This window comes from Spodoptera frugiperda, chromosome 2 (assembly GCF_023101765.2).
Source record: "Spodoptera frugiperda isolate SF20-4 chromosome 2, AGI-APGP_CSIRO_Sfru_2.0, whole genome shotgun sequence".
Taxonomy (NCBI): domain Eukaryota; kingdom Metazoa; phylum Arthropoda; class Insecta; order Lepidoptera; family Noctuidae; genus Spodoptera; species Spodoptera frugiperda.
Window position 1 is genome coordinate 923,391 of NC_064213.1, and position 27,913 is coordinate 951,303.

Consider the following 27,913-nt stretch of genomic DNA (forward strand, 5'->3'; position numbering starts at 1 on the left):
AAGGGTAAATAAAACACAGATTTATTCGTAAAACAAATGTCCAGATGAACCTGTAATGGCTGGTACAGGCGCATGCTGAACATCTGTCGTTTATTCTAACACATAAATACAACGGTTACATCTCTACACACAGCGCTACACAACGATACTGAATACATAATGTAGTATATAACATATAAATCAACATAATATACAACAGAACTAAAGTATACTAAAGTTTAAATCTCTGTGGGTATATGAACTACTTTTTAAATATATATATTTTTTTATAAAAACACTTATTTCGAACATTTACTCGTTAATACGCTAATATAAACGGGAAAGAGATTATTTTATACGATATTCCTTTATGATTTTTAAGCTAATTTTGACCACTACTGAATTTAAGAACCTTTCAAAGATAGTATAGATGATTATTAGATATAATTACCTATAAGTTTATATATGTGAAGTAAAATGTTTGAACAACTCTAGTTGGCGATTACATGTATGTACCCGTAACAGTATATAATGGGTATTTACTTTATATTATATTTACTAAGCTATGAAAAATGGAACGCCGTCACCGAAATCTCTCGAAAATGTTTTAAATATACACACCTACATTGCAACATCCTTCTTGTTCTAATACACAATTTATATAAAATTACAATGTTTAAAATATCGCCTACAATTTTATTTAATTCTACAAGCAGACAACATGAAGATGTATGGAATATCAGTGGAAATCTCATCACTGTAACATGTAAACATATCTACAATATTATGTTATAATTCCTACAGGATGAACAAGTATATTATATTTGTATGTTTCACAAACAATTACTAGATTCAAAACCTATGCATATGTTCCCATAAACTTCATTTCTCATTGCTAATATTTATATACACGTGTTTATATAGATTATATATAACAGGAATATAATATATAGAGAATATACATTATTTCTGCACTCATTGCCCAAGAATACAGAAATAAATATATTAAGTATATCTAAGTTAAAGCCTATTTACAAAAGGGGTTTGCTTAGAGCTATTTAAAAACATATTTTAAAATTAATACAAGTATTCACAAAGAAGTTAAATAAGTATTACCATCTGTAAGCATGTCTTTTTTTTATTAAAATTCGCAAAATCCCAGATGGTAATATCAATATTTTACAATCCCGCAAATGGTTTTTTTATAGTCTGTCCAGCAACACTTTTTGATATACATTATAAGATATATTACCTACCATAAATATACGTATGTATTAAAACTAGTCCTTTATATAATATACTAGAAATATTCGTTGTATATATTAAAACACGACAATAACACTAATCGGTATAGAGTTATACAATACAATAAATATTTATTCTAAAAAATGCAAGTTTTTCCAAGCAGGATTTTTTATATCAAACATACGAGTATAATGCCATTGCTAACATGTATTTTTCTTTTCTAAAATAGGTAAAATGACTACTTATAATACGCATTTAACATTGTTAAAAATCCTTACAATATACCACAAGCAGATTATGCTTAACTTCTAAATAAAACGCTACGACATCGATCGATTACATAATAAATATTCATTAATAAATACTTATTATAACATACCGGAGTTTCTTTCAATGAAAAAATGTCTGCGAAATTGAAAAGCCCTGCTATACTATCAAAGGTACAGACACCAACCACATCAAGCTACTCAAATCTGTATGACATTTTCATTGGATTTTCCACTATAATACCAAAACAAGTAAGTTGAAAATCTAATAACAGATAAGGATAGGTTGATTTGCTGGCGTCTGTACTTTTAATTGCAGTGTAGTCAGTTTTGCAGACATAGTTAATCTAGACTAGTCTAGGTAAGACCTAGACGAGCCACTCTATCGCAGGCTTGGTGCGCGAAGGTGCTGAGCTGTAGGTGTGGTTAGGTCACAGGCTGCAGAGAGTGGAGTCTGATGGCGGTATCGACACCACTTCGGGACGTTTTATCATTTTGATACGCTGAAGAAATATAGAAGATTAGCATGTAAATTACGACAAAATTGTAGCAAAATTGTAAATTGCCATATAGGACTTGATACTTATTGTTTAAAGTCCTTATGAATACGAGAAACATAACAGTTCCTCTTGTAGAAGGTGCTGCTTGTTCTAACAATATCTTCCATTTTTCAGTAACTGTATAATGGTCGGCCAGAATTTAAATTGATAAATGCAAGAACTAACAATCATGAAGAATAATAAGATACCATGATTCTACTTACGTGCATGAAGCCACCAGGCGTGATGGCAAACTTGTATAGAATGTAGAGAGGGATGCAGGAGACGGTGGTGCCGGTCATCACCCAGCCGACGGTGATGGACCAGGGGGGGTACGCGTACTCCCCGCCCAGCATCTCCTCGTGGGCCAGCACGGAGACGATGAACAGCACCAGCAGGAATACTGGGCTGTGGAGCAAAGAAAGTATTAGAAACTTTGTCCTATGTGGCAATCCAAATATAAGTCTGGTCTGGGCTACCTTCTCAACGCATTTATACATAACAATTTCGTTGCGGGATCCAAGACAGTCATTCATTTCCCTGGGACGCGCCGGACTTCAGTGTTCTGGTGTTTTCATGTTTGTATCTACTGTAGATCCTGGCTTACAGGAGTTGCAGCGGTATGGGAGGTTGTGGCGGGCTTGTCCCAAAAATATCTAACAATTAACTTGGTCCTCCGTCAGTCCAGCTCACCTGATATAAGACCAGCAGGCCCTCCAGAACCAGCCAGGCGTGTGTCCGAGCATGGTCCTCACGTCCTCAGAGAACCGGTCCACTCCGTACACCCAGCAGACTCCAGCTGCTTCCGCGAACACCACGAATAGAATGGCCAGCCCTGGACCGTACACATTCAGGAGATCCACCAGGTACACTCCTCCCTAGAAGGATATTGAAAAATGTTGCTATGTTCTGCTAATTCTTATTATACCAATTATTGGATTCAAATCGAGATAGATCGCAAGAAACTGTAGACAGAGTCAATACCGCTAATCTTTCATATCTACTGTAAATAAGAGTTGAAAAAGAAAGTAACTAAATAAATTTTAACTTATTTAAAAACTGCCGATGCCTGTATAGGTAAAACATTCACGGATTAGAACGATCATTTAAATAAACGGTCCGTTTATATGCTACCTCAGAATTTCCGTCTATGGCCTAATAAATCAAAAGCCTCTAGATAATGTTTATCACAAGTAACAATTACAAGAGCCTTACATACATAAACCAATCCGTTTTACTTCCTAACCCTCAGTAATAAAAGCAAGGGCAAAATAAAAACAAAAGAAATCGCAGTACAAACGTCTCGCAGCGGTGAGCGAGCGTGGTGCCTGGTCATCTCGCTGAGTGATGACCATGAATTATGCAACGGAATACATTCGCGCAGATAACGAAACGGTAATTTATTAGTGATACCTGCTTTGTGTTGCTGGGGAGCCTTGTGTACTAGTTTTAGGATGAGAGGATACTATTTGCCACTGGTAGATATTAGCCATTATTAGAACCATTTGTTACTAGTATTTAAAACTTATTTTTTCTATATCTTCTTCATCTTGAACTACAACGTTTAGGGATTTTGTGACATGTGTGTTCCCTAGTAACTCACTTTTAATAATTCAAATTCAACCCGAACACACCCAATCCTTTTAAAATTGATATAAAAAACATTGACATTGAAATATCACAGCAACCCACAGACGAGATGTGCATTTAACCGTACAAAACCACTTAATAGATCTCGCAAACTATTTGAAAAACATCATATCAACAAAATAACAATTTTATAGGGCTCAAGCTCGGTCCACGTGGTCGGGTCGTGGTCCCATATTATCCATTTTGCTCCGATCATGAGTTACGGGTAGTTGGGTAGCGTATGATGAAGCAATAACGTTTTGTGCTGACTCGGCTCGCTCGTAATCTTTCACTTACCTCGCTATACGCCGTCTTACCTAACTGCCCAATCATTTCACCCACTTTTTATGACTATGGAATAGAACATTGTAAGGAACAACGTACATAGTGTTTGTACGTCACATAATTATGTAGATCCTAGAAAGATATCGCAGTACCAAGGTGTTCAAGCAATAGAATACATATTGTCCTTGCATACGAGTATTACACCATTTGCAAAGACAACAGTCCTTGTAAAGGTTAAGTTTAAAGTTTTCAGTAGGAGTACTAACTCGAGTCATTTCAGAATAGTTGGCTAGCTTTGTAATCTAAAGGGTTTTTCAACAAGAACTTTGTTTTTAATTAGAGCAACACCAAGAACGTGGCAGTTTTTGACATTTGATTTTTAGCGGTATTCGTAGTAGGTGCTTTGGCAATTGCTACAATGAATTCAATTTCGCTCAAAAATTGCATTAAAACAATTCAAATTCACTATAAAAATGGTCGTTCTGTTAAAGTTACATTTCGTTAAATTCATGATATTTTCGGGCAACATAATCATCCTTCTGAGATCGCTATCAAGAATTTGGTCGCGAAATTTGAGTCGACAGGCTCGGTACAAAATGTGCTAACACCAACACGTGTCCGACCGGGTCGTTCAACAGAAAACATCGCTGCCGTGAGCCACAGTGTTAAAGAAGATCAAAAGTTATCAATTTCACGGCGTTCTCAACAATTGGGGTTATCCAAAAACATAACATGGCGAATTTTGCGAAAGGATTTGGCTTTGAAGCCTTACAAGATTCAACTGGTGCAGGAATTGAAGCTGACCGACCATTCAAATCGCCGTAGATTTGCTCTGAACAACCTGGTGGTTTATCTCAAAAAATCATTTTTCAGACAAAGCACATTTTCATTTGTCAGGGTTTGTCAATAAGCAAAATTGCCGCATTTGGGCTTCTGAAAATCGTAAAGTAATTATTGAGAAGCCTTTGCATGCTCAACGTGTCACTGTGTGGTGTGATATGTGGTCTGGAGGTGTGATTGTTACGAAAGTGATTAAACATTTTGATGAAAGAATCAACATCTGTCAGCGTGGTCCTGGTGGACAATTGTCAGATATCATTTTTCATTTATGATTGCCAAACTTTTCTCTTTTTAATACAATAAAAATTTTATTCATTTTCCACCCAATTCTTTATTTTATTTTGTTTTAAAAAACAAAGTTCTTGTTGAAATACCCTGTATAAAGATATTCTTCCAATGATTTAGTCTCGCAGACAGTGGTCTCTCCAAGATCACAAATTTAACAGAAAACGATTACGAAAACTTTGGTCTAGTGAAGTTCAGAATACACTGGAAATAATAAGATGCAATGACTTGGAAAGGTTCCGAGTGCCCCTCACAAGTAACAATGTTTTGTTCAATGAAACATAATGTAGTACAAGAAGCCGATCAAGTAGAAAAACAATGATCTCACGAAGTGACTGTAGACTCTATTAAGAGGCTTATAGAGTTATAGAACAACAGGACAATACATATTAAAGTAGAAATGTACTTACATACAGATAAATAGAATAATTATTAAGATCATAATGACTTACATAAGTGGTAGTAGGCAGAGCACAGATGTAGATGAACAGCAGAAGTACAGCTACGAATGCTTCACGATGTCGGCCCAACACACGCGGGTACTCGTCGCACAGAGCTGTAGTTACAGCTTCCAGACCTATGGAAGTAGCCACGGTTATGATATAGGCCAGAATATAATAAGATTTACAGACAGAAAAGTTAACGTAAAGATATAATTAAGTACCTTGTAAGCCAACTCACCTCCAAAGGTGCTGTCCAATCCAAGTGTGATAAGCATCAGGAAGAATATGATGGCCCAGAAGACGGAGCCGGTCATGGTCGCGATGGCTTCGGGATACACGATGAACACCAGTCCCGGCCCTTCTAGACCTACCTCCTCGATGCTTTTATTCTGGACGTGCGCCATGTAGCTAGAGAAAGGAGACAGAAGACAGAAATAGAAATCATCGGTCATCAGAGGTATTTCACTAACATGAGTATGTTTCTAGTAAATGTTAATATACTTATCTTCACGTAGAGCTACGTAAGTTTTGTTTAATAAACCATTTTTCGACAGTGAAGTTGTTAATTCATCATCATCATCAGCCAAGAGACTTCCACTTTTGAACAAAGGCCTCCCCCTTAAAAGTTGTTAATTACATGTACATATTATGCCAATGGGTGGACATCACATATTCACATTACACTTACCCCAAAACGGAGAAAATGACGAAGCCAGCGAGGAAGCTGGTGAGACAGTTGATGGAGGAGGTGATGAGGGCATCTCGGTAGCAGTTGTTGTTGAACTTGTTGTAGCTGGACAGCGCCAGCAGGGTGCCGAACCCAGGACCCAGCGAGAAGAAGATTTGGGAGGCCGCGTCTATCCACACCTGGGCATCGAAAGATAGGTTATAGATAGACTTGAAGAACAAGGAAACGAGGCAGTTACATTTATTACTTTACCTTGGAATTCTGCAGCTTATGCCACTCCGGTGTGAGATAATATCGGATGCCCTCCGTGGCTCCAGGCAGCGTCACTCCTCGTGCTAGCAGGATGAGCAGCACAGCATACGGAGCCAGAGCAGTCACCCATACCACCTAAGTATACCGTATAGAAAATGTTTTAGCTAGAGTTATAAGAACTTATTCTACTTATTGGTTTAGATAAAAAGTCAAAAGGTTATAATAAAACTGTTAATAAAAATTACACCTCAAATATAAGCTTAATGCTTGGTTAAAATAAAACATAATATGTACCATATAGATTACAAAACGTATTTTAAGCTAAATCAAATCTAAGTTACCTACGACAAAACTAAAATATACACTTAAACGTGCCGAAATTCTCGTAGAAATCCGTCATCTTTTACGCATTCCCATGAAAAGATTACAGCTGATGATAAATGAGATATGACAGACTTGGAGAAGTGTTAGTATCAATTTAGAAAAACTTCGGCGAGCTGGAGTCTTTTATCAAGTTCTTTGTGACTTTGAAACTTTCCGTAGGTATTATTTAATCAATTTGAATAGGTATGTATGTTGAGGACGATTTGACACTTCGAATTCTTAATTGATTCGATGATCTTATCTGGTTTCCTTCATCTTTATTGAGTACGTACCTGTTCCGTTCACATAAAATCTTATATTATACATATAGGTGTAACATATAAAATTTTGTGGAGTGTAGGTACTGATGTCATCGATACATGTGTAGAAATATTTATTTTACTGAGTGTGCTTACAGTGATGTAACTATACCGTTCGGGGTCTGAAGCAAATTCATGGTATGAGCCTCTCTTCCCAATATAAAAAAAATATAGTTCTGATAATAATCTCTGATTCCCCAGTTCTCGTCCCGGCTTGGGGTTGGGGCCCATGGCATTTTTCGGACTTACCACCCTGTAGTTACTCTGTGTGCTTACCTTGCCAGCACTCCTGACTCCCTTCCACAAAGAGAAGTACACGAGGACGAAGACCCCGAACACGCAGAGCGCCAGCGACGGCTTGATGGGACCCATGTAGTCCAGGCCATTGGACTTATGTTGCTCCAGCACGTTGCGTCTATGGGTAGAGTCTTAGATTTAATTGGGGTATTATTAATTTTGGCTGGGCTTAAGTAAAAGTAAGTCAACGAGAGATTATTAAAGATTGAAATGTAAAAGCCAGGGCCTGACTGAAAGGTGTCTGGTGGGTTTGATGCAGAATTGAAAGTACCTAAATTGTTCTTTTAAGGTTGTCAAGTGCCCGCACACAGATTCAGATCTGGCGAACAAACTTTACTTAATTAAGTATAGGGTCAGTCAAACACTGTCTAAAATAAAGTCTTACTCAAAGAACTCCTTAGCAGGCGTGGAAGAATTAGGATTGATTTGTGGGGCAGTGACAGGTGTGCAGAGCGGCGTGTTCCACTCGTTGTTGCAGCTGGTCCAGGGCAGCACGGAGTTGATGGAGGAGATGGAGGCCACCAGGTAGTACACCGCCCAGCCGATGATCGTGTTGTAGTACATGCCCATGTAGATGTCGATCATGCAGATTGCGTAGCCGACACCTGCGGGGAAAATATTATAGAACGTTTTTCAGGGTATGTTCTTTATAGTGAAATCAGTCCCTTGTTGTCAATAACTTCTACAAAGTTCAGAATTAATAAAGAGATTCACTTTATAGAAAGTCGAACGCATTCAACAACACCAACTACAATTAACACCCTTTACTTCAAGTTTAACTGAAACGGTACTAAAACCAAATTAAACCAATTTCCTCGCATCTTCGCAAACTGCCAATAAAACAGTATTCATCCATTTATCATCTCATAATAAATCTTCAAACATTCGAAATCAAATTAATCAGTGCAGCGAGCGTCAATTTCCACGACACAAAGTTAGTCCAACTTGTAGAAATCAAATCACTGCCATCTGTCGTCGCGGGTAATCAAATGATATCGCATCGCCTCCACTAATTAGTTTACTCGATACAAGATGGCGTTATTCACAATCTTAGCTCGGATCTACTGCACTGTTGAATCGGTTTGTTATACGACACACAAATAGGGCAACGTTGTTAGACGGAGGAAATCTAATTTTGAATGTTGAATCTCCGTTTTAGCTACAGTAAAGAGTTGCTTTACCATATCATAATCACAAAACTCTTTTTGAACAAAAGCATTAAAAGATTTTGAGAAAAAAATTACTGAAACATATTCGGTTCATTTTTTTCAACGGTATTTTGTCAGTTACTTGTAATAAAGGCTACGTGTGTTGTTTTCACAACAGACCCTACATATGAAATCGACGTACTCATAACACATTGACATTACACACACACAATAAATACATCAGAGAGTGTAATGTGCATAAAATACACACATTAATCACCACCACAACTTCCCGCTACAATAAAATACTCCCGTTCCCCAACTCTTGTACCGTCTCATTCCGTATTTTGACACGCAATCAATCGGGAGGGAATATTGCCATAAACGGCGTCGGGAGGGCATCCCTCTGTTATCAGAGGACGGCCCTCCTGCCGATAGCGGTGATCTACCGCCGCATGTGATAAAACCGAGTCATAAACTCGTATAGTATGTGAATCTTTAAAATATTAGGTCACTTTTGTTGAAATTCTCATAGAAAACTTTTTGATGACTTTGTAATGGGTTCATAATTTTTCATATGTTTTTCGTTATAGTGAATTATCTGCTATACAAGGTAGAAGAGATGGAAGTATACTCATTTGTTTAGAAAAGTTTATTGGTGAGAAATCGGTCGTGTACCTGTTGAAATTCCCTGCAAACTATTTGGAATTTAGTAAAGGAGTCAGTCCTTGGACTTAATGTTTAATCATGCATTGAATTTCTCTAATACTAGATCACTAGATCAAAGTAGAATTTAAACACAGGTTGTGTTAAATAAAATCTTTAAAGGGATCGGGCAAAGGTGTGCAAATAGGTACAGATTCTTTGAACTTATAAAATACATAGTTGTTGTAGCATAATTTCGAAACTACAAATTTTAATATTTTAAAAACAATAGTATAACTGGGCATTCAAAACAAAACCTTATGTTTTCCAGATTAATGAACAAGTTTAAACAACCAATCTTATTTTCTTTCCTGCCAGTGTGTGTGAGCAGCTAGGCAGTGTGTGTGGAGGCTCGTGTCCCGAACAAAAACGTATCAATATCAAAGATATGTCGTTATAACATAAACTATGCGTTAATTGGATCGCTCACTAATTAATGTTTCTTGGTCACACAGCAACAGTTTACGATTTATAAGGAAGTGCACTTTACTGTGTTTTGTTGTCTCTCTTCTATTTGTTGTTGTATCAGAAAATTGATATAACCGCCATATGCATCGAGTAATCTTTTTTTTTAGGGGGGAAAAACAACCAATTCCTTCTTCTGCATTTGGCGAGAGGGAGTGTCAAACTCTTACTGACTAAAAACCACCCCGTACCTACTCCTGCTCTTTGAGCCAGAGTCCCAGTAAACTCGTTAGATAGTCCGTAGGCCTATTGGGCCTATTGGGCTGCAAAATTTACAAGGATATATCATAAACATGTCTGGTGAAAAGTAGATTTATATTTAGAACCCGCTTCTCGTTAGACATGTTATAAGTTCTATGCAGTATACATAAATACGAGAAAATAAGAATTTATTGTAACTATTTTATTCCGTTTAAAGTTTATATTAGAAACATATTTTTATCAATCACAAGAGAGTAGATTGATCTTTTTAAAATGCAACTTTTAATCCAGTACCAGTCAAAATTTATAATTGAAACGGATATCGGAAACAGATTTCGGTTTCGCAAAAGATATCGGAGCTTGAGATTTTCAACTTCTTTTGTAAGTTACGTGATTGGTCAAATTATCACTACTGAGCATCTACCGGGATCCGAACTTTGATGCGGCCAATACGACACGGATCAAAAATACTTTGGCAGATACTTTCCGAGGAAGTAACTTGATTTTTGTTATTTAAATTTAAAAATGTTTGAAGGTGACTTTAAAATATATTTAAAATCTTTCTTTGTAGTTACTAGTTACTGTAGATGGTTTCGGGTGTTATGATACGAGTGATGTTTTACATATAGAAAGAATATCTCCAAATATTCATCTGTCTATTAAATACGTATTATCATGAAGAAAAAAAAATCCAACAAACTTATCTAGATTGTCAACACAATATCAGATAACTTTGGGTCTCTTCGTGAACGCCCCAGAGCGTCTATGACAACTTATCGTAATAATCTCTTACTTCAATTAGCGTTGCGGTCAGTGAAGAATTTTGTAGTACAACGCTACGCTCGTAGCAGGAACTTGTAGTACAGTGCTACGAGCGTAGCAGGATTTCGTAGCCATGCTACGAAATTTTTGAAAAATATGTAAAATATTTTCGTTTTATTCAAATCTAGTTCCTATCGACTATATTTTTGACTTAGCTACTACTTATTGGTATTGAGACAGCCTAGACTGAAATCTGAACGCTGCGTGATCCGCTCGGCAAACATTTGCGGTGCCCTTCATCGGCTCGTTCCAACTTATATCAATGTCAGTCGGGAAATAACTAACTCGTATTCGTGAGTCATGTTAACTTAGAGTATTTTGAAGATTGAAGATATTTATTAAGGTTTGTAATCATAGTGTGTCCGCAAGTAGTACGTAGTAGTAGTAGTATGGCCGTTGTATCCTTAAGTGTCAGTGATTATCACTTAGCCTTTGGTTTATTCCCAAGTTACCCAACTTGTTTCCACTAAGTTATTTTATTTTGTAATATCCTAAGTGTAACTTGGAGTTCACATTTAAACCTTGCTAAGTGTACCTAACTACAAGTACATGGTTGTCCTTACAATAGGGTATTATCCTACTAGTCAAATTCAATACTTTTATCGAAATGTCAAAAACGTTACTTTTCTATGAATTTTGTATGACATTGCAAATTATGACGTCATAATTTTTTTGCGTCAAATAGCATACTTATTACGCAAAAAATAGCAAAAAAATAAATTAAATAATAAGTATATCGTCAAATGAATGAATGAAAATACGATTATTTTGGGATATTTTATTATATTGAAATATCAAAATAATTTATTTTTGACCTAGGAAACTACCCAATTGTTGAGACCTATAATTATCTGACAAAGTTGTTTCACAAAATTGGTGATTTTTTATTTTCCATCCACAAACGAACCCTTCTATCACTACCTCGCTCTAGCTGATAAGCTATCACCGACCACTCAATCAAAAGTCAATCCACCAAACAGTGGCCGACTTTGGATCCATTTCATCCATTTTAACTAGGCATCCACTTGGTCCCACCATTTGTTCGGTGTTAAAAGCATTGCCTCCTGTATATTTATAAGCCGTTAGTAATGCCGTATAGTGGCCGGACAACCCCGCACGGTCCGGACTCTCCGACGCTCCGTTTACACACGAATGCCAGATTTTCACATTATATTGACTTTGGGAGAAACAATATAGGTAAGTGCTGGAGTTTAGGCTTCTGATTCTTGCGTTACTAGGTGAAGAGTTGGGTGGGGTTGAAGTGAGATCAGTTTAGAACCTAGAATAACCTACATATTGAACACAAAATCATAAATCATGTATCTGACAAATATTATGATCTTCAAGATGAAACACAAATATTTGTTTAGCTTAAGAATTTAGACGCTATGTCTTCAATAATATTTCTTTTTGGATTGAATATTTTTTTGAATACAAACGGTTTGCTGAATACGAAATACACTCATTGAAATACAAAGTGTAAAGAACACTTTAAGCTCTGAACAGTGATTGTTGACGGCACTCCCGAGTCCCGGGAGAGAGGCACCGTTGAGTCCCTCCAACTATATTGTTCGATTGCCAATATCTTTGATTGGTCGTCCATTACTCCGCGTTTTGTCATTACCGAGATATTTTATGGGGTTCCCAAGTCTTATTGTGTGTGTAATCTTTTGTATTGATACTTACGAGTATTTTGACTGAAATTCATTCCTTATTTTAAAACACGGTTATACTAAAGATTTTTCTTTTTTTTACGTTTGATGGGTCGACGTTTGGCCGCTATCTCGCCTGATGGTAAGTGATGATGCGGCCTACGATGGAGCACGTCTGCCCATAAGCAACCTATTCACCCGATTAGGACATATTAAGAAACATGTACTTTTTAAGCGCGGAAACCGCTTTGATTTTCTTAATGTCTTCTAACGTAACAAATAATAATCAAACTATAAGTATCTAGATTGTTCACAAACTTAAGCAATTAGCTACATGATTAGAGTTCCACTCACCCTTCAGCGCGGGACAGATCCTCTTCCACAGCGTGAGACAGCCGCAGCGGTGGTACTGGCCCAGCGCCAGCTCCATGAAGAACAGCGGCATCCCGCCGAACAGTAACATCACACAGTAGGGGATGAGGAACGCACCTGATGATATAAGTTTTCATTACTTGAACTGGTCAACTGGTTCCTTGGGTAAAGTTTAGGAAAACTCCACAGTTAGTATAGTGGCGAGGGCCATAGTAAGTTGGATTCCCGAACATGATCCAATTTGTTGTTCAATTCAAGGGATAAACTAAACTAATTACATCTAAAAGAAACCATCAAAATTACGAGACTAAAAGAAGAAGTTTTCTCATGAGCATATTGATCTCCTCGGTCTAATAACAACTGCTTACCGCCGCCATTTTGGTAGCAGATGTAGGGGAACCGCCAGACATTGCCCAGGTCCACCGCGAAGCCCACCACAGCCAGCAGGAACTCCGCCTTCTTGGCCCAGGTCTCGCGCTCCCGGGGCGGAGTCAGGGACACCACTAGTGAACGGGTCTTCTGGGACTGCTGCAAAATAGCTTAACATCAAGGTCTGATATTGATAGGTTGTAATGAAATTTTCGTCGTTTCTTGCAGGTTTCTGTGTACCAGATGACAATTACATGTGAAGTTCGCTAATTCAGATACATATATGATTATTTCTCTGAAGTCTAATTCTATAGTCCTATCATGTATTTATTGCAAGTAAGTAGTGATAATTCTCCAAATTGAATTAGTGGAGCTAAATAATCCTTGTATGTTTATCAATCCATTCATTCAACTTTAGATTGGAGGTACATAATATTTAAATGTCTAATACTGATGGTACTAACGTTGTTGGTGGTAGCAGGCGGGTCGGGCGGTGGCGCGGTGGGCGCGGGCGGCGCGTCCGAAGCCGGCATCTCTGACGGCTCGCACTCGCCGTTGCGCCGCTCCGGCCCGGGGCTCTCGCCCTGCAACAATTCACACCTTGGAGTAACTGGATATGGGAGAATAATATCCAATGAGAGTAGAGTTGGTGGGTAAATTTTGATTTTAGGGCCTATTTTTAAAAGTGTAAAAAATATCTGCTGAAGTTCAGACTGGCATGGCTTATGGTTATGTAATCTATTTTAATCACAATTTACCATTATAGTATAAAATATAATTGCCGTTCATATATTATCCATTCCCATTCGAATTTATCTATTACTTAGGTTAGAAGAATAGATGAGTAAACCAAATCAACAATAAGTTTAGCAAGTCTAAAAACATGTCATCATGGGCATATAATTCTTGTCTTAAATTATTCAAGACGTTGCTTTCCAATAGAATCCGAACCATAACATTAAAAAAAAATGTCACTCCATAATAATAACAATTATTTACTCTGAAAAAAAAAATGTCATAAACAAAATTCTCATTAAATTTTTGTTTAACGAAAATCGGCTTTAAGGACCGACCAACAAGTTGTAAAGTAGAGTATTTATGTGTGTTCGAACAATTTGTTGTATTTACTGAGATGGCGCGGGCAAACACGCGGCGGCCCGACCAGATTGCTGGGCAAATAGAAATAATGAACAGTGACCCTCGGCTGAGAGGCTGCGGTACCAACTCATTATTGACGACGAAATAGAAGATTACGTTCGGTAAACACGCTTCACTCAAATAAACTGAAATATTTTTCTTCAAGTCCAAATTTCGAATTGCTCTACTTGTTGTACCAAGATACTACCTAAAAGTGATTAGAACCTTAAAACTCATAAGTTTAAATAGTTATAATTACTCTTTATTAAATTTATTCTGTTGTTATTGTAATATATTTATATTATAATATAAGTTAGCGTAATATTGGTGTATGTGTGTAGCATTAACAATAAGTTCATGTACTTTAACATTAAGCATTTAGAATTAAGTTAGTCTCCTAATAAACGTAGTACCGAACAGACGCGTCTTTTATTTCAACCTCTACAGAATATTGGAATACCAATGATAATATTATTATGTCGAAAAGTAATAAAAACGAAAACTTTTCACTGCGTACCGTAGCCATATTACATTGCTTACATACTTTAACAAAATAAATAAACGTTACGTAGAAAATGCGGAGAACCGTTCAAGAAAATAAATCCTATAAAACCTTAAACCACAAGCAATTGATTGAATTACGAGCTACTCTTCTCACATTAAGATCAATCGTCAATCTGCCTATATTCATTATATCGCCATTAGTCGCAAGTGGCGCCCTCAATCAACCGGCGGATAATTGTCTGAACTAATTAAGAGTGTTGTTGCTCGTGAAAGTAATCCCGTGTGTAAAACGTTGATTGTTCACGGTTGAACGGATCGGAGGGAAATAGGAGGAGTACCTATAGAGAGGAAATGAGGAACTCTAAGAGGTGTAAATGAAGATAGACTAGATTGGTGCTAGAATGGTTGAAAAGTCAGCAGCTTTTCTTAATTTCTCAGTAGTAGCACGGAGTCTAGAATTGTATTAAATCTAGAATTGTCTTAGATTAAATTTATTATGCCCGGTATATGACAATTGGTTCATCCCCTGTTACGTGGGATTTATAACACACAATTAATAGTGAAGAACAGACTGGTAATTTTGTAAGCAAATATTAGCAACAGTTTTGCAACATCCCACACAAAGCCTTCATCTCCCTACAACTACTTGTAAGAAGGGATATAGTTAAGAATAAAATGCAAAACGTACAAAGGCTCCTCGAGCGGCTGGTTTTATGAGGTATTCTCAGTTTATCGTCAATAAAATGGCCAACAGTCACCATCTTTCATTGTGAACGACACAAAAAGCTGAACATTAATCTCTTAATGTGTAATTTGGTTGGTTCGTATGTGAATCCGCTTAGTTTTATTGGTGATTCCGTTTTAAAGAGTTCGTTTTAAGTTGTTCATTTTCTAATGTTTTGATTTCTTTTATTGTGGCTTTAAACTGGTTGCAAGTGATTGCAGCGCACGAGACTCCATTAATGCTATGGTTAAGTTAAATTGAGTCTTTTAGATTGCATCGACTGGTATTAAAGATAAAGAAACATGCATATTTTTATTCTGTGTTACAAAAATATAGTTTAGAGAGCTATCATTACTAAAGATACACCAGCTTGCAACTAATCTTACATGTAACTTCCACCTGATAAACCATTGATAAGATCTTAAAGGTTTTATGATCCACACAGGTATCCATTCAGTTTGTTTTCGAGTTCTTGACCAAAGTAGTCTTTATATTTAAATATAAATATCATTTACTTTGTAATACTAATGACAGTCATAGGAAGAGTATTTTTTATGGTATAAGTCGGTATGCGAGCAGTCGGATCACCTGATGGTAAGCAATTGCTGCTACCCATGGACACTCGAAACACCAGAGGATTTACAAGTCTTTTTCCAAGGACCTTTTGAGGGAATTTAAATTGGGAAAATTAGGAACATAGATAATTTGGCTTACGGTAACCTCACTCACGAAACACAACGAGCCCGTGAGTATAGTAGTGGAAAATATATTCTATTCGTCAACGTAGGTTTTATTTGAGCATATAGAATAACAATTAAACGAGTAAAACGTGGTAATGTTGCACTCGTTAACCGCCACGTTAGCAAAGGTTTTGCCTTTAACAGTTTTTTTCGGCATTTAATGTTTTTACTAAATACATCAGCATTCTGTCTTTCAATGAAACAAAGCTAAGAAACCTTCCAATAAAAGTCACCAAAGTAATTGTTATTTAACCAAGTCGTTAGCAGTCAATGAATAAATCAATTTGAATAAATATGAATACTATTTAATTTAATTAATAAAACAAAACGTCTTCTGTTTACTTGAGATCGGATTTCGTTTCAATCCAGTCACTTTACATGATTCCCAATCAATTTTGAGTTAGAACAAATTTGTTTTGTGTGATTAAAAACTTAGAACATTTTCTTTAGCAAAAATTAACGGGATTCAGGGTACGGAATTTCTAGGTATAGGCTGATTGATACTAGTATTTTTTAGTTACTAAATTAGGACTTAACTGGTAAACAATCTGAAGAATCATTATATTATAGAAATGAAGATTTGATTCTTCTTTTGAAGTCTTCTTGTTCTTTTCAATACCAAGGAGATTAGAATTCCGATATTTTTTCATAGAGAAATACATTCTATGCGAAAAGTTAATTGTTTTATCATCACCCATTTAATGGTTACTTATACCAGTATATTAGCAATTGTTTTCAAAAACAAAATCCTGACTAAGGAATAGTTTAAGTTATCGTTAAAACACTCTGAGTGCGGCAGTAAGAAGTCTTATACAGAACAAAAATAAGAATGAATGCAAGTGCATTAAAATGACTCTTAAGATGAAACTGCAAACACTTCGACGATGTAGGTCGTACACTATACAGTAGAATTATGAATTACACACTTAATAAAAAAAGATTACAGCTGATTATTGGTTCATCGTGATTTAAAGTTTAAAATCTCTTTCAGTACCATCTCGTCCCTCTCTTAGTTCATAACTTATACCAAAGGCTTTAGTAACTTTGCACGTGAGGTCTGAGGGAGATGCCGTGTGTCCTCTGGTCCTCCGACCTCAGGAATGTGAAGGTAAATTGTTTTTACACTTCGACAAATTACTGTTAATGTTTTTTACTGTGTAATGTTACGTTGCGCGGCTAGATTCGTATTGATTTTGTTTTGTTTGAGTTTAGTTAGTTTTTATTAGTTTCAGTTAAACGTTTTGTGGACTTGTGGTTTAATATAATATCGTGTGTGATGAGTAACATTGAGTAATAATTTAGTTAATTTGCTTTTATGTATTTATCTAACGTATTAGTATTGGTTAGTATTGGTTTTGTGTTTGTCGAAAGCACTGAACTGTTGTGTTCTAGTAATATAACTTCAAATGACAATTCCTGAAGGACTTGTGTTTGGTTTTAAAGAAATTGAGAATAAAACGTGACTAGAAAGGTATCGAAGTGGTAGTGATAGATTCTATTTTTTTATATAATCTGCTGTATTAGAGGATAAAACAGAATACTGTAAATAATATTCCAGAATAAAATTGCACTTGTATTATAGAAAAATTATTGAACAAATACCAAAAACCATTTTTTAACTCAGGTAATATCCCTAAAACCTTCTCCTAAGTCTGAAACTTACTATAATACTAAAGAGGAAATGAAAAAAATGATTTCAACCTTCACTGAAAAACAGGGAAGAGATACACAAATAATTAACACAAAGCTACAGGAGATTCAACAATCAAACATAAACATAGAATGTTCGATTACATTTCTTACTGCACAAAATGAGGAGCTGCGAGTTAAAATTGCCCAGCTTGAAACTCAGGCAAGAGATGATAATAAATATATCACTATCCTAGAAAATAAGATCGAAGACCTGCAAACGGGAAGCCGAAAGAGTAATTTGGTGATAAAAAACGTACCTAGGAAAAAGAGTGAGACTAAAGAAGATCTTATGGAGATGACCATGTGTCTTTTCCATAACCTGGAATGCACTATCAACAAGTATGATATAAAGGACATTTACAGAGTACGCGGAAAGACAGCTGACAAACAAAACACGCCTATTGTCGTAGAAACAGGCTCCACAATCCTGAAGACCGAGATTCTGAAAATGGCAAAGTCATTTAATCTAAAACACAAAAACAAACTATCCTGTAAACACATGGGCTTTAAAACTCAGGAAGACACACCAGTTTTTATAGCAGAACATCTGACTGCTAAAGGCTCCCGTCTCCACTTTTTGGCACGTGAACTAACCAAGTCTGGAAAACACAAGTTTTGCTGGACAGCCTACGGCAAAGTTTATACTAAGAAGGACGAAAATTCGCCAACTATAGTTATAAGAAGCGAGGAACAGGTACACAAACTTTTACTGGAACAATGACTACGTTTTTGTTGTCCTATACTTTATTCTCGTTCTATTATTAAATTATTTGTTATTGTCATAAATACACATATTCACTCAACACACAACCCCATCAATTACTTATATACAAATACACAAAACCAATGCACATATCTACGTTACCCATCGATTTACTCAAACACCAGAACTCACACAAAGAAGACATATTTCTCACTCATAACTCATAATATAATCTTTACCATAGTGAATAGCACTCTACCCTCTAAGCAGATTGATATAAACCCTTCCTTGCTATATACATTCATCCTAAATTTACTCTTTTTTAATGGATAATATTGTACATACTTTATCTGACCTAGACAACGTTGAAATTGCCCGCTCTATCGCCTGCGATTACTCAGAACTCCACAATCACATTTTAATAAATAAAAATGATCTTACTATCATATCCCAAAATATAAGAAGTATATATCATAATTTTGACGATTTCATTATCAATCTGTCTACACTTAATCTCGAAATAGACATAATTATCTTGACGGAATGCAGATTAAGCCCAAATAAACCTATTCCGCAAATAAACAATTACCACTCTTACATGACAACTCGGCAACTTAACCAGAACGACGGGGTGGTGGTGTATGTAAAGTGCTCTATAAAGCACAAAATAGAGGAAATACAGCTCGATCAAGCTTCCTGCCTACGGCTGGAAGCTCTGGGTAGTGAAGTGTACTGTATATACCGATCCCCTTCTAACCATAATATTGATAGGTTCGTTGAGTCCCTTAGCACACATCTCAACATGAAGTCGTCGCAGAAAAATACTATTGTAGCGGGAGATATAAATATCAATATCAAACCTAGAGAAACTGAATCCACCCAAGATCTTAAGAATAGAGTTAGTTACCTTAATATGCTGGCTGGTTTTGGTATACTCCCTGGACATACTCTAGCTACCAGAGGACAAAACTGCCTTGACCACTTCATGTTAAATATAAACAAAAAGAGGTTATCTGCCTCTATTGCTATCCTACACTTTACTATCACTGACCACTACACCACATTCCTATCTCTGACAAAATTAAAAAATAATTATACACCAAACAAAACCACCACTATACTAAACTACGAACAAGCTCTAAAAGATCTGCAGGAGAAGAAACTATCTGAACTATTATTCTGTGATGACCCGGACTCGTTAATTACCAGCTTTATAAACACCTTAACTTCAACCATAAAAGACAACACTATTATTACAAAAATCCTGAATAGTAAACGGATCATCAAGTCATGGATCACCATGGGTATCCTACGCTGTATTAAAAACAGAAATAATCGACAAAAATAACTTACACTAGATACAGGAACTACTGCAATAATTTAATAAAAAAAGAAAATATGAGCGGGACTTACTTGCAAATTCAGTTAATAATAATAAAATGCTCTGGAAAAATATAAAAAACATCACTTACTCCAACAAAATAAAAAGTCAAAATTTAGAACTGTTAAACATAAAACCTACCTCTCAGGACTCGATAAATTACATCAATGATTATTTCGCTAACGTGGGTAAAAAACTAGCCCAACAAATTCAACCAAGCTTAAATAATGTCCATATCCCTGTCCACCCAGATTCATCTCCTCCTAACACTTTCGTATTACTGGACACGGATGTGACTGAAGTGAACGGTATATTGATGAATTTAAAATCCGATAGCGCCCCGGGATGGGACAACATCTCTACAAAATTTTTAAAGTTTGTCAGGAAGGAAGTCGTTCCTGTAATAACTCACCTTGCCAATATCTGTCTCCAACAAGGCGTCTTCCCGTCGCCCCTAAAGCAGTCTATTATTACCCCTGTACATAAGGGGGGGGACAGGGACGATGTCAATAACTACAGACCTATATCTGTCTTACCAGCTATATCAAAAATTCTCGAAAAGATTATAAACTCTAGACTCACTAAATTCCTCAACAAATTCAATTTACTATCTCCTTCACAATTTGGCTTCAGACAGGCTATAAGTACCGAAGATGCTGTAACTGCTTTAACATCTCACATAACTGAGCAACTGGATATGGGAAACAAATGCTTGGCCATTTTCTTAGATCTCAAAAAAGCATTTGACACCGTCTCTGTCCCTATCCTTGTAAACAAATTGCAAAAGGTTGGAATAAGAGGTACAGCGCTCAGCTTACTCATAGATTACCTGTCCAACAGAAAGCAAAAAGTAAAAATAGGACAGCACCTAAGCGACGAAGCAGAGGTATCATACGGCGTGCCACAGGGTAGTGTTCTAGGACCTACCCTCTTTTTAATATATATTAATGACTTGTGCAATATTAAGTTAATAAACTCCAGAGTATTGGCGTACGCCGATGATACTGCTGTGGTATTTGCTGGTAATACTTGGCATGATGTTAGGCTGAGCGCAGAGGCAGGGATTGCCCACATAGCAGAATGGCTGAAAAATAACTTACTAACTTTGAATACCACCAAGACGAACTTTATATGTTTCAGTGTTAGTAACCGGACACAACCCAACAATGACCTCAACCTTAGAGTACACACATGTGGAGATACAAACAGCATATCCTGTAACTGTCCATTCTTAAACAGAGTCCCTAAGACGAAATATTTAGGCGTGATGGTTGACCAGTTTCTATCGTGGTACCCTCACCTTGAACATGTAAACGGTAGGGTTAGAAAACTTACTTGGATGTTCAAAACACTGAGACATGTAGCCTCAACTAAAATGTTGAGAAGTGATAAGCGGCCTAGGAACCTCCTTAACGAGATTTATATTGCTTTAGCGCAATCCGTTCTTCTGTATTGTATCCCCATCTGGGGAGGGGCAGCAAAGACCAGATTTATGGACGTGGAACGTGCTCAACGAGCACTGATAAAAGTGATGTACTTTAAAAATAAAAGATACTCTACTAAAAACCTATATGAATTCAGTGGTTTACTCTCAGTGAGAAAACTGTATATAACCCAATTGGTCCTAAAAACACATAAAACGCTCCCATATAAGGTGAGCACAACACAGAAAAGGAGAAATGATAAAATAGCAGCAGTTACCCAATGTAAAACCAAATTTGCGAGCAGACAATTTTGTTACCTCTCAGCTAGACTATACAATAGGATTAATAAAAACATAAACGTACACAATAAAAACTACTACAACTGTAAAAAAACTATAACAAACTACATCAAGTCACTTACTTATGATGATACGGAAGCTCTTCTGGTATATCATGAGTAATAATATAATACACACCACACATCGCACCACACCACACACCGCACCACCCTACACCACACCACACCACACCACACCTTACCACACCACACCATACCACACCACACACCACACCATACCACACCACACACCGCACCACATCACATCGCAACTACCCACACTATATCTTACATACACGCCACAAAACACAAATCTAACCAAACTAAACCCCATGCGTCTCACCACTTGATACTTACCCAAGATGTTAGTATGTAGATAAATTAAATATGTATCTAAATGTCATTTTACATGTTAGTATATTTATATATAAGATGTGGAAGAGCGGAGTCGCCTACTACAGGCATTGTTTGCCTAAAAGGAAGCTCAAACTCAATCTTTGTATATGTAGCATTTTGTAATAATAAATAAATATTTCATTTCATTTCATTTCATACTATACTGATAACCGCCAAAATCTGTTCAGTCAAACGCGAGAAAATCGCGTAAAAACATACATACAGGTCAAACTGAAAACCTTTTTTTTTCAAGTTGGTTAAAAATGTTTATTTGTCTATTAAGATTATATTTAAAAAAGATTTAAAACATTTAACAGTACCGTATTAAATTGGACCTGTGTATACCAAAAAGGTGAGCTTTAATGCTAGTTTCTTTCCCTCGCGTAAGTCCACGACTTGTCCCACAAGACGCGGCCAGCAATGCGCGGCACGGCCCCGGCATGCGACATACCGAGCCCAGACTATGTCGCTTTGTAACTCACCCCTAATCGACGCAGATATGCTGCTAACTAGTTTTTGTGTTCTTTGCTAACCAAGTTTCCATGTCCTTGGAGGTAAGTCTTGTTTACGAGGGCCTTTTAAGTTAAAGGAGGCTTATAAAGGTGTACTTGCATATTTAGTACTAGTTTCTGCCAGCGGCTTCGCCACATTCTCGTGGAATAAAAAGAGTATCCTATGACCCCAGTCAACTCATACCCTGTCGTCTGTATAAGAAATCTCACCAAAATCTGTTCAGTAGTTTCAGCGTTATTGACGGAAAACTTCCAAACTTAATCTTTATAATATTAGCGTGATTTATTTCTAATATTATTAATGGGAAAGGTTGTATGTTTGTTTACTTGTTTGTTACTTCTTTTCGTATAAACGGCTGAAGAAATCGGAAAGACACTTGAAACAGAGGTAGATTATAGTCTGGAGAATATTTTATACCTTCTACGTTTACACAGATTAAGTTTTATTCTACGGGAACGAGGATGAAGCCGTTGGCAGAAACTTTTTTTTAATTTCATGTATTGTTAATAAAAAGTGTCCATGATCCTTTCAAAAGTTCTAATGTCGTGATATATTTTAGTTTATATTTAATGCATCTTGAGTTTTTCTAATTATATCAACGTACTGGTTAGTTTAAGCCAAATTCAACCGAGTAAATATGGATGTACTCTCTTTTATGTCTCTTACAATGCATTCTTTAACAAGTACCGTCTTGAATCTTGCACACAATATACATACAATATTATAGTTCAGTAGTAAAGCTTCGAAACTACCCGGAGAGCGATATCCCCCTGATCTATGCACAAGTTGTTATCTAAACGAGGTTCCGAACTGTATCCAAGTTGTGATGAGACTCGCTGAGGCGGTGGCGGTCACCCTCCCATCTGCAGGGTATGAAGGGAGCAACCTTGACCTCCATACAGGTGAACTTTAAGTGAATCCTTAAAGTTTATAAAGGAATCTTTGCAACAACAAGGCAATGGTTTTGAGTTGGTAAAGTGAGATAATATTTTGTTATGATGTCAGTCTTGTAAGGCCAAATAATCGACAGTGATGAGACAAATTGTAATAGAATATAGAGTTTAATAGTTTGACTACACGGTTGGCGTGGTGGCTGGGTTAACCGACTGCCACGCAACGTGTAGCGAGTTCGGCACGGAGCAACTCTTTATGTGATCATGTGTATGTGAACTTGTATGTTTGTAAACGCATCCACGACACAGGAGAAAATCCTAGTGCGGAGTAACGTATGTATAAAAAAATATATGAATAATACGTTACTAACTATAGCAAATTAATCAGACATAATCTTTCTGTGTAGTATGTACAAAGAAATCTATCTAAAACTGTCTAAACGAAAAAATAATCATACTTTTGATGATTGCTATTACTTATGTTTTCATTTTAGAACATGGTTTTATTATGACTATCGTGTTTTTACCACAAGAAGCATATAAAATTGAAAAGAACGGTGTAAGTAGACTTGCATGTCATGTTTCTGAAGTCGCGTGTGCTTCCAAAAGGTTTTTATAATTATGAAAGCCTTGTGATGTTGTTGGAAATAAGTAGGTGTAATAATAATGTACCCTTGACTTTACTGTACATTATAACTTAAATAAGCCGAATATATTTTAAAAATAGTTATCGCTTTACTATTGTAACTACTATGCTACTTAATGTCTGTTGAGCAGAAGTTAATTTCTCTAAACACACAAGGAAACTAATGAACTAATATTATATTTTTTATTTCCGTTAAAGAGAACATTTCTAATTATTGGAATAACTCAGGTTTCTCTACCAAAGTTCCAGGAAGCATGTATTAACACGTAGTGAAGCTGAACAAGTTTCACAATCGTAATGTTTTCCTATATCATATTGCGTAATGTAACAAATCAAAGTAATATGTTCGCCCACGGATTCTTTTATTTGTTTTCTACACGTTTAACTCGGGAACTCGGTGGAAGGTCGAAGAGTGCGGGGTGATGGAACCCAGCAAACGGTACGCACGGACCAACGCTTACATTTTAGTGAAATTGAGTCAAAATAACTTGGTTCCAACAAAAGAACAAAGGAATGCCTGTATTCCGACATTCCCACTTTTGAACAAATACTTTTATAATAATTTTTCTTTTTTAATATTTTTTTGGCTGTTTTTTGTCACAGCTTTTGTGGTTTGCGTAGCTAAATATTAAATTATTAAACGTGTCGGGCGTTTGAATTGTTTTTGAGATAATTCCACGTTCCTAGCTAGTTAGGTCCGTAGTTTAGGTTTTATTAATTTCATCCGACCGTGAATAAAGTGGTTTAAACATTTTAGGCCTGAGTTTTTGAAATACTTTTAGCTGAAAGATACAGAGCGGAAGATAATAGTTTTTTTTTTACTGTATATTAAAAACGTAAAGCTAAGATAAACGTCACGGAGCTATGTCGCAGATCCTCTATAAATCTTAAAAGACACGATTTCACATTTAAATCTAGACGGAACCACCCTAAACTCAAATAAAGAGTTCGATGCGGTGGGGAATATAAAAAAATGTAAAGTGTGAGTGCGCCTGCGATCGTTTTGTTTGCTTAGCGACTGTGTCAAGTTGCGCGGCTTTGCCTCAAACTTTTATATTATTTTTAAATGCTATTGCCGAGTCAATGGTCGGAGACAGACAGAACGGGTCAGCTATTTTAGATAATTGATTAGTGCTATTTATATATTGTTTGTGCTGATGAATGTGCGTTTGTTACTCTTTCACACAAAAAACTACTGAACGGATCTTAATGGAATTTAACGTAGAGGTAGGTACATATATTATAAGCCTGAACTAACACAAAGGCTACTTTATATCCTGTGAATACGGTTGATAATTATTAACTTTACTTTTATTGCTCGACGATTTGCATGTAAAATCTGAGTGTGTAATAATTTTGTTTTATGAAATGGTTTTAAAATGACTTTATGGAAACGGGTAAAGTATAAATGTTAACAATATTACACTAAGGGTTCTTTTTCACAAGATATTATGTGCTATGCAATAGCTGTGAAACTATGTGGTCGTTTCCACTGATACTAAGGAGGCTGTGCGAGGAAGCTACACAGAAGAAGATACTTTAAAGGTTTTCAGTTTGACCTGTATGTTTGTACACGATTTATATCTCGTGTTTGGTACAGCCGATTTTGATGCGGTTTTCAGCATAGTATTTTTCAGACTTAGGAGAAGGTTTAAGGTATAAACTTAAAAATTGGAGATTAAATTCAAAAAAATATTTGTTAAGCGGTTCCCTTAAAAAAAGTTTTTGCGTCAGAGTAAGCTATCTCTGTACTGATTTCATCTTTATTTCCTTACTGTAAGTAACTTGGTATTTTTTAAGGGGGAAAATCATACAATGACTTCTCTCGCCTTGGGCGAGGCGAGAGGCAGTATCAGACTCTTACTGACTAAAAACCACCCCGTTCTTACTCCTACTCTCTTGAGCCGGAGCCCCGGTAAACCCGCTAGGTAGTCCACAGCTAAGTAACTTGGCTGACTACTAATTTGTTTGTGTTTTATAATATTTATTAATTCTTATTCTCGGATGCAGATTGCGCGTGTAACTTTAATTAAATCCTTATGTAACCGTCTCACACAAAACTAGGAAACTAAGACCATTTCTAATTAGATTCTATTCTAGGTACATTCTAGACTAAACGGATTTCTCTTTTAAAACCCTTTTGATTAAAACGTGTGTTTTATTTACATTTCTTTGAATTAAAGTTTGTTTCAAAGAATTAATGTTTGTGTAAAAGATTACTGCACTTAGTATCTCCTCTTTCTACGTAGTAACTATTAAATTGCAACGAAAATGAATCTTAGTAGGACGGAATAAGGTGCTTTTAAAGTAAAATTGTTTACAGTGCAAGTAGTGCGAAGCTACAGGTTGTTTAGTCAACAAGTTTGTTCATTTATTTTGACTGCTCTTAGCGTGGTGGCTGAGCGAGCGGCTGTTGCGCAAAATATTGCGGTGGGTTCGATTCTTTATATGATATTTTTAATTTCCTATTATAGATATGGTTCTTTTACCTACTTGGAAATGTGTAGTTTAACATAGATACTTATATCTATTTTATTTATTTAAACCTTTTTTTGAGGAGAGAACGTCATCCAATGATTTCTCCCGCCTTGGGCGAGGCGAGAGGTAGTGTTAGACTCTTACTGACTAAAAACCACCCCATTCCTACTCTTGCTTTTCGAGTCGGAGCCCCGGTAAATAGGTAGGTAGTCCGTAGCATTTATTTAAGCCTAGATGTACTTCCATGTTTTAGAAACTATAACTAATCTTCAATATTTTTGTTGATATGAACCTCATAATAAGTAGGTCAAATAGAGTACAGGAATAAGCTTATAAATACTCATTTTAAATTACACTGTCACTATAAATGACAGTGAATAGTGGAGAAATATTCACAAAGTTATGAAACTTAGTACGAAAATGTATAGTTTCATTTATGAACATTATTTAATTCGGTTTCAAAAAATTGTTAATAAATTTTCGAAAACCTTCTTTTAATATTAAAACCGATATGATTGTGGAAGAATTTTGTTCAAAATCTTACATACAGAAGAACTGTTAAGAAAAAATTAAAAAGAAATACAATTAATACTAAACTTTAATAAAAATCAAATTTCTTTAAAAACTATTTCATAAATAAAAAAAATCATAAAAATAAAACCTAAAAATGTCTTGAAGAGATAGTCTTACCTTATGTTTAAGTAGACGTCAGCGTTCTGGCGAGAGGATTCTCATGTCGAACTTTCGTAAGGAAGTCATTACGTGTGCTTTGGTCCGCGTCTTCTCAGCCACTGGAGCAGCCACCGGGGTCGAGCACGATGGCACGGTGGGCGGGGCATGCCGGCCGCGACACGCCCACTGCAACAAGTTGCCGACAACTGCTGCTAAGAAACCTTCTGCCAACTGCTTTTTTAAATGATACTTGAGCCTGGAGTACAAGTGTTGGGGTTTGGTATTTATTTTACTCTGTTTTGTAGTTTAGGTGTTCATTTTCAGTTATTTTGATGTTGATTGTATTGGATGATGTTAGCTTGAAGTTTATTGAAATTAGTATTGTTAACGTGAAGTATGTAATTATTAATTTTAAGAAATTTTATGAAAAGCTTTTTTATGGAATAGAGGAAACAAGCAGACGAGGTAGGAGTAAGCGAAGCGCCGCTCATGAACACCCGCAACTTCA

The 27,913-nt window shown here is 36.3% G+C and overlaps 2 protein-coding genes across 3 annotated transcripts; one reads left to right on the forward strand and one right to left on the reverse strand.

Annotated features, from left to right (window-relative positions):
• Window positions 1-20: 20 nt before the first annotated feature.
• LOC118269386 (sodium-dependent serotonin transporter) lies at window positions 21-27,559 on the reverse strand. 2 transcript variants are annotated; one of them, XM_035584455.2, is made up of 13 exons: window positions 27,424-27,559; window positions 13,630-13,749; window positions 13,165-13,321; window positions 12,779-12,913; window positions 7,817-8,036; window positions 7,411-7,549; window positions 6,452-6,586; window positions 6,200-6,378; window positions 5,750-5,919; window positions 5,521-5,645; window positions 2,723-2,907; window positions 2,254-2,437; window positions 21-1,993 (listed from the first exon to the last, which is right to left on the reverse strand). In XM_035584455.2, exons 2-13 carry the CDS (start codon window positions 13,696-13,698, stop codon window positions 1,922-1,924), a joined length of 1,770 nt encoding a protein of 589 aa, XP_035440348.1. In that variant the 5' UTR covers window positions 13,699-13,749; window positions 27,424-27,559; the 3' UTR covers window positions 21-1,921. The 2 variants fall into 2 exon arrangements, with proteins under 2 accessions (XP_035440348.1, XP_035440347.1); XM_035584454.2 differs by having other exon boundaries at window positions 13,165-13,324.
• LOC126911576 (uncharacterized) lies at window positions 17,961-18,683 on the forward strand. Its single transcript, XM_050699385.1, has one exon. The coding sequence runs from the start codon at window positions 17,961-17,963 to the stop codon at window positions 18,681-18,683; it is 723 nt and encodes a 240-aa protein (XP_050555342.1).
• Window positions 27,560-27,913: the final 354 nt, after the last annotated feature.

Excerpts from the sequence above, each read along its gene's own strand:
- LOC118269386 (XM_035584454.2), bottom strand. The coding sequence starts at position 13,698 with ATGCCGGCTTCGGACGCGCCGCCCGCGCCCACCGCGCCACCGCCCGAC. Across the intron at positions 7,550-7,816 it reads CCTGCTAAGGAGTTCTTTGA|ACGCAACGTGCTGGAGCAAC; the intron begins GTAAGACTTTAT and ends CTCTACCCATAG. Across the intron at positions 6,379-6,451 it reads ATAAGCTGCAGAATTCCAAG|GTGTGGATAGACGCGGCCTC; the intron begins GTAAAGTAATAA and ends TTCGATGCCCAG.
- LOC126911576 (XM_050699385.1), top strand. The coding sequence starts at position 17,961 with ATGATTTCAACCTTCACTGAAAAACAGGGAAGAGATACACAAATAATT.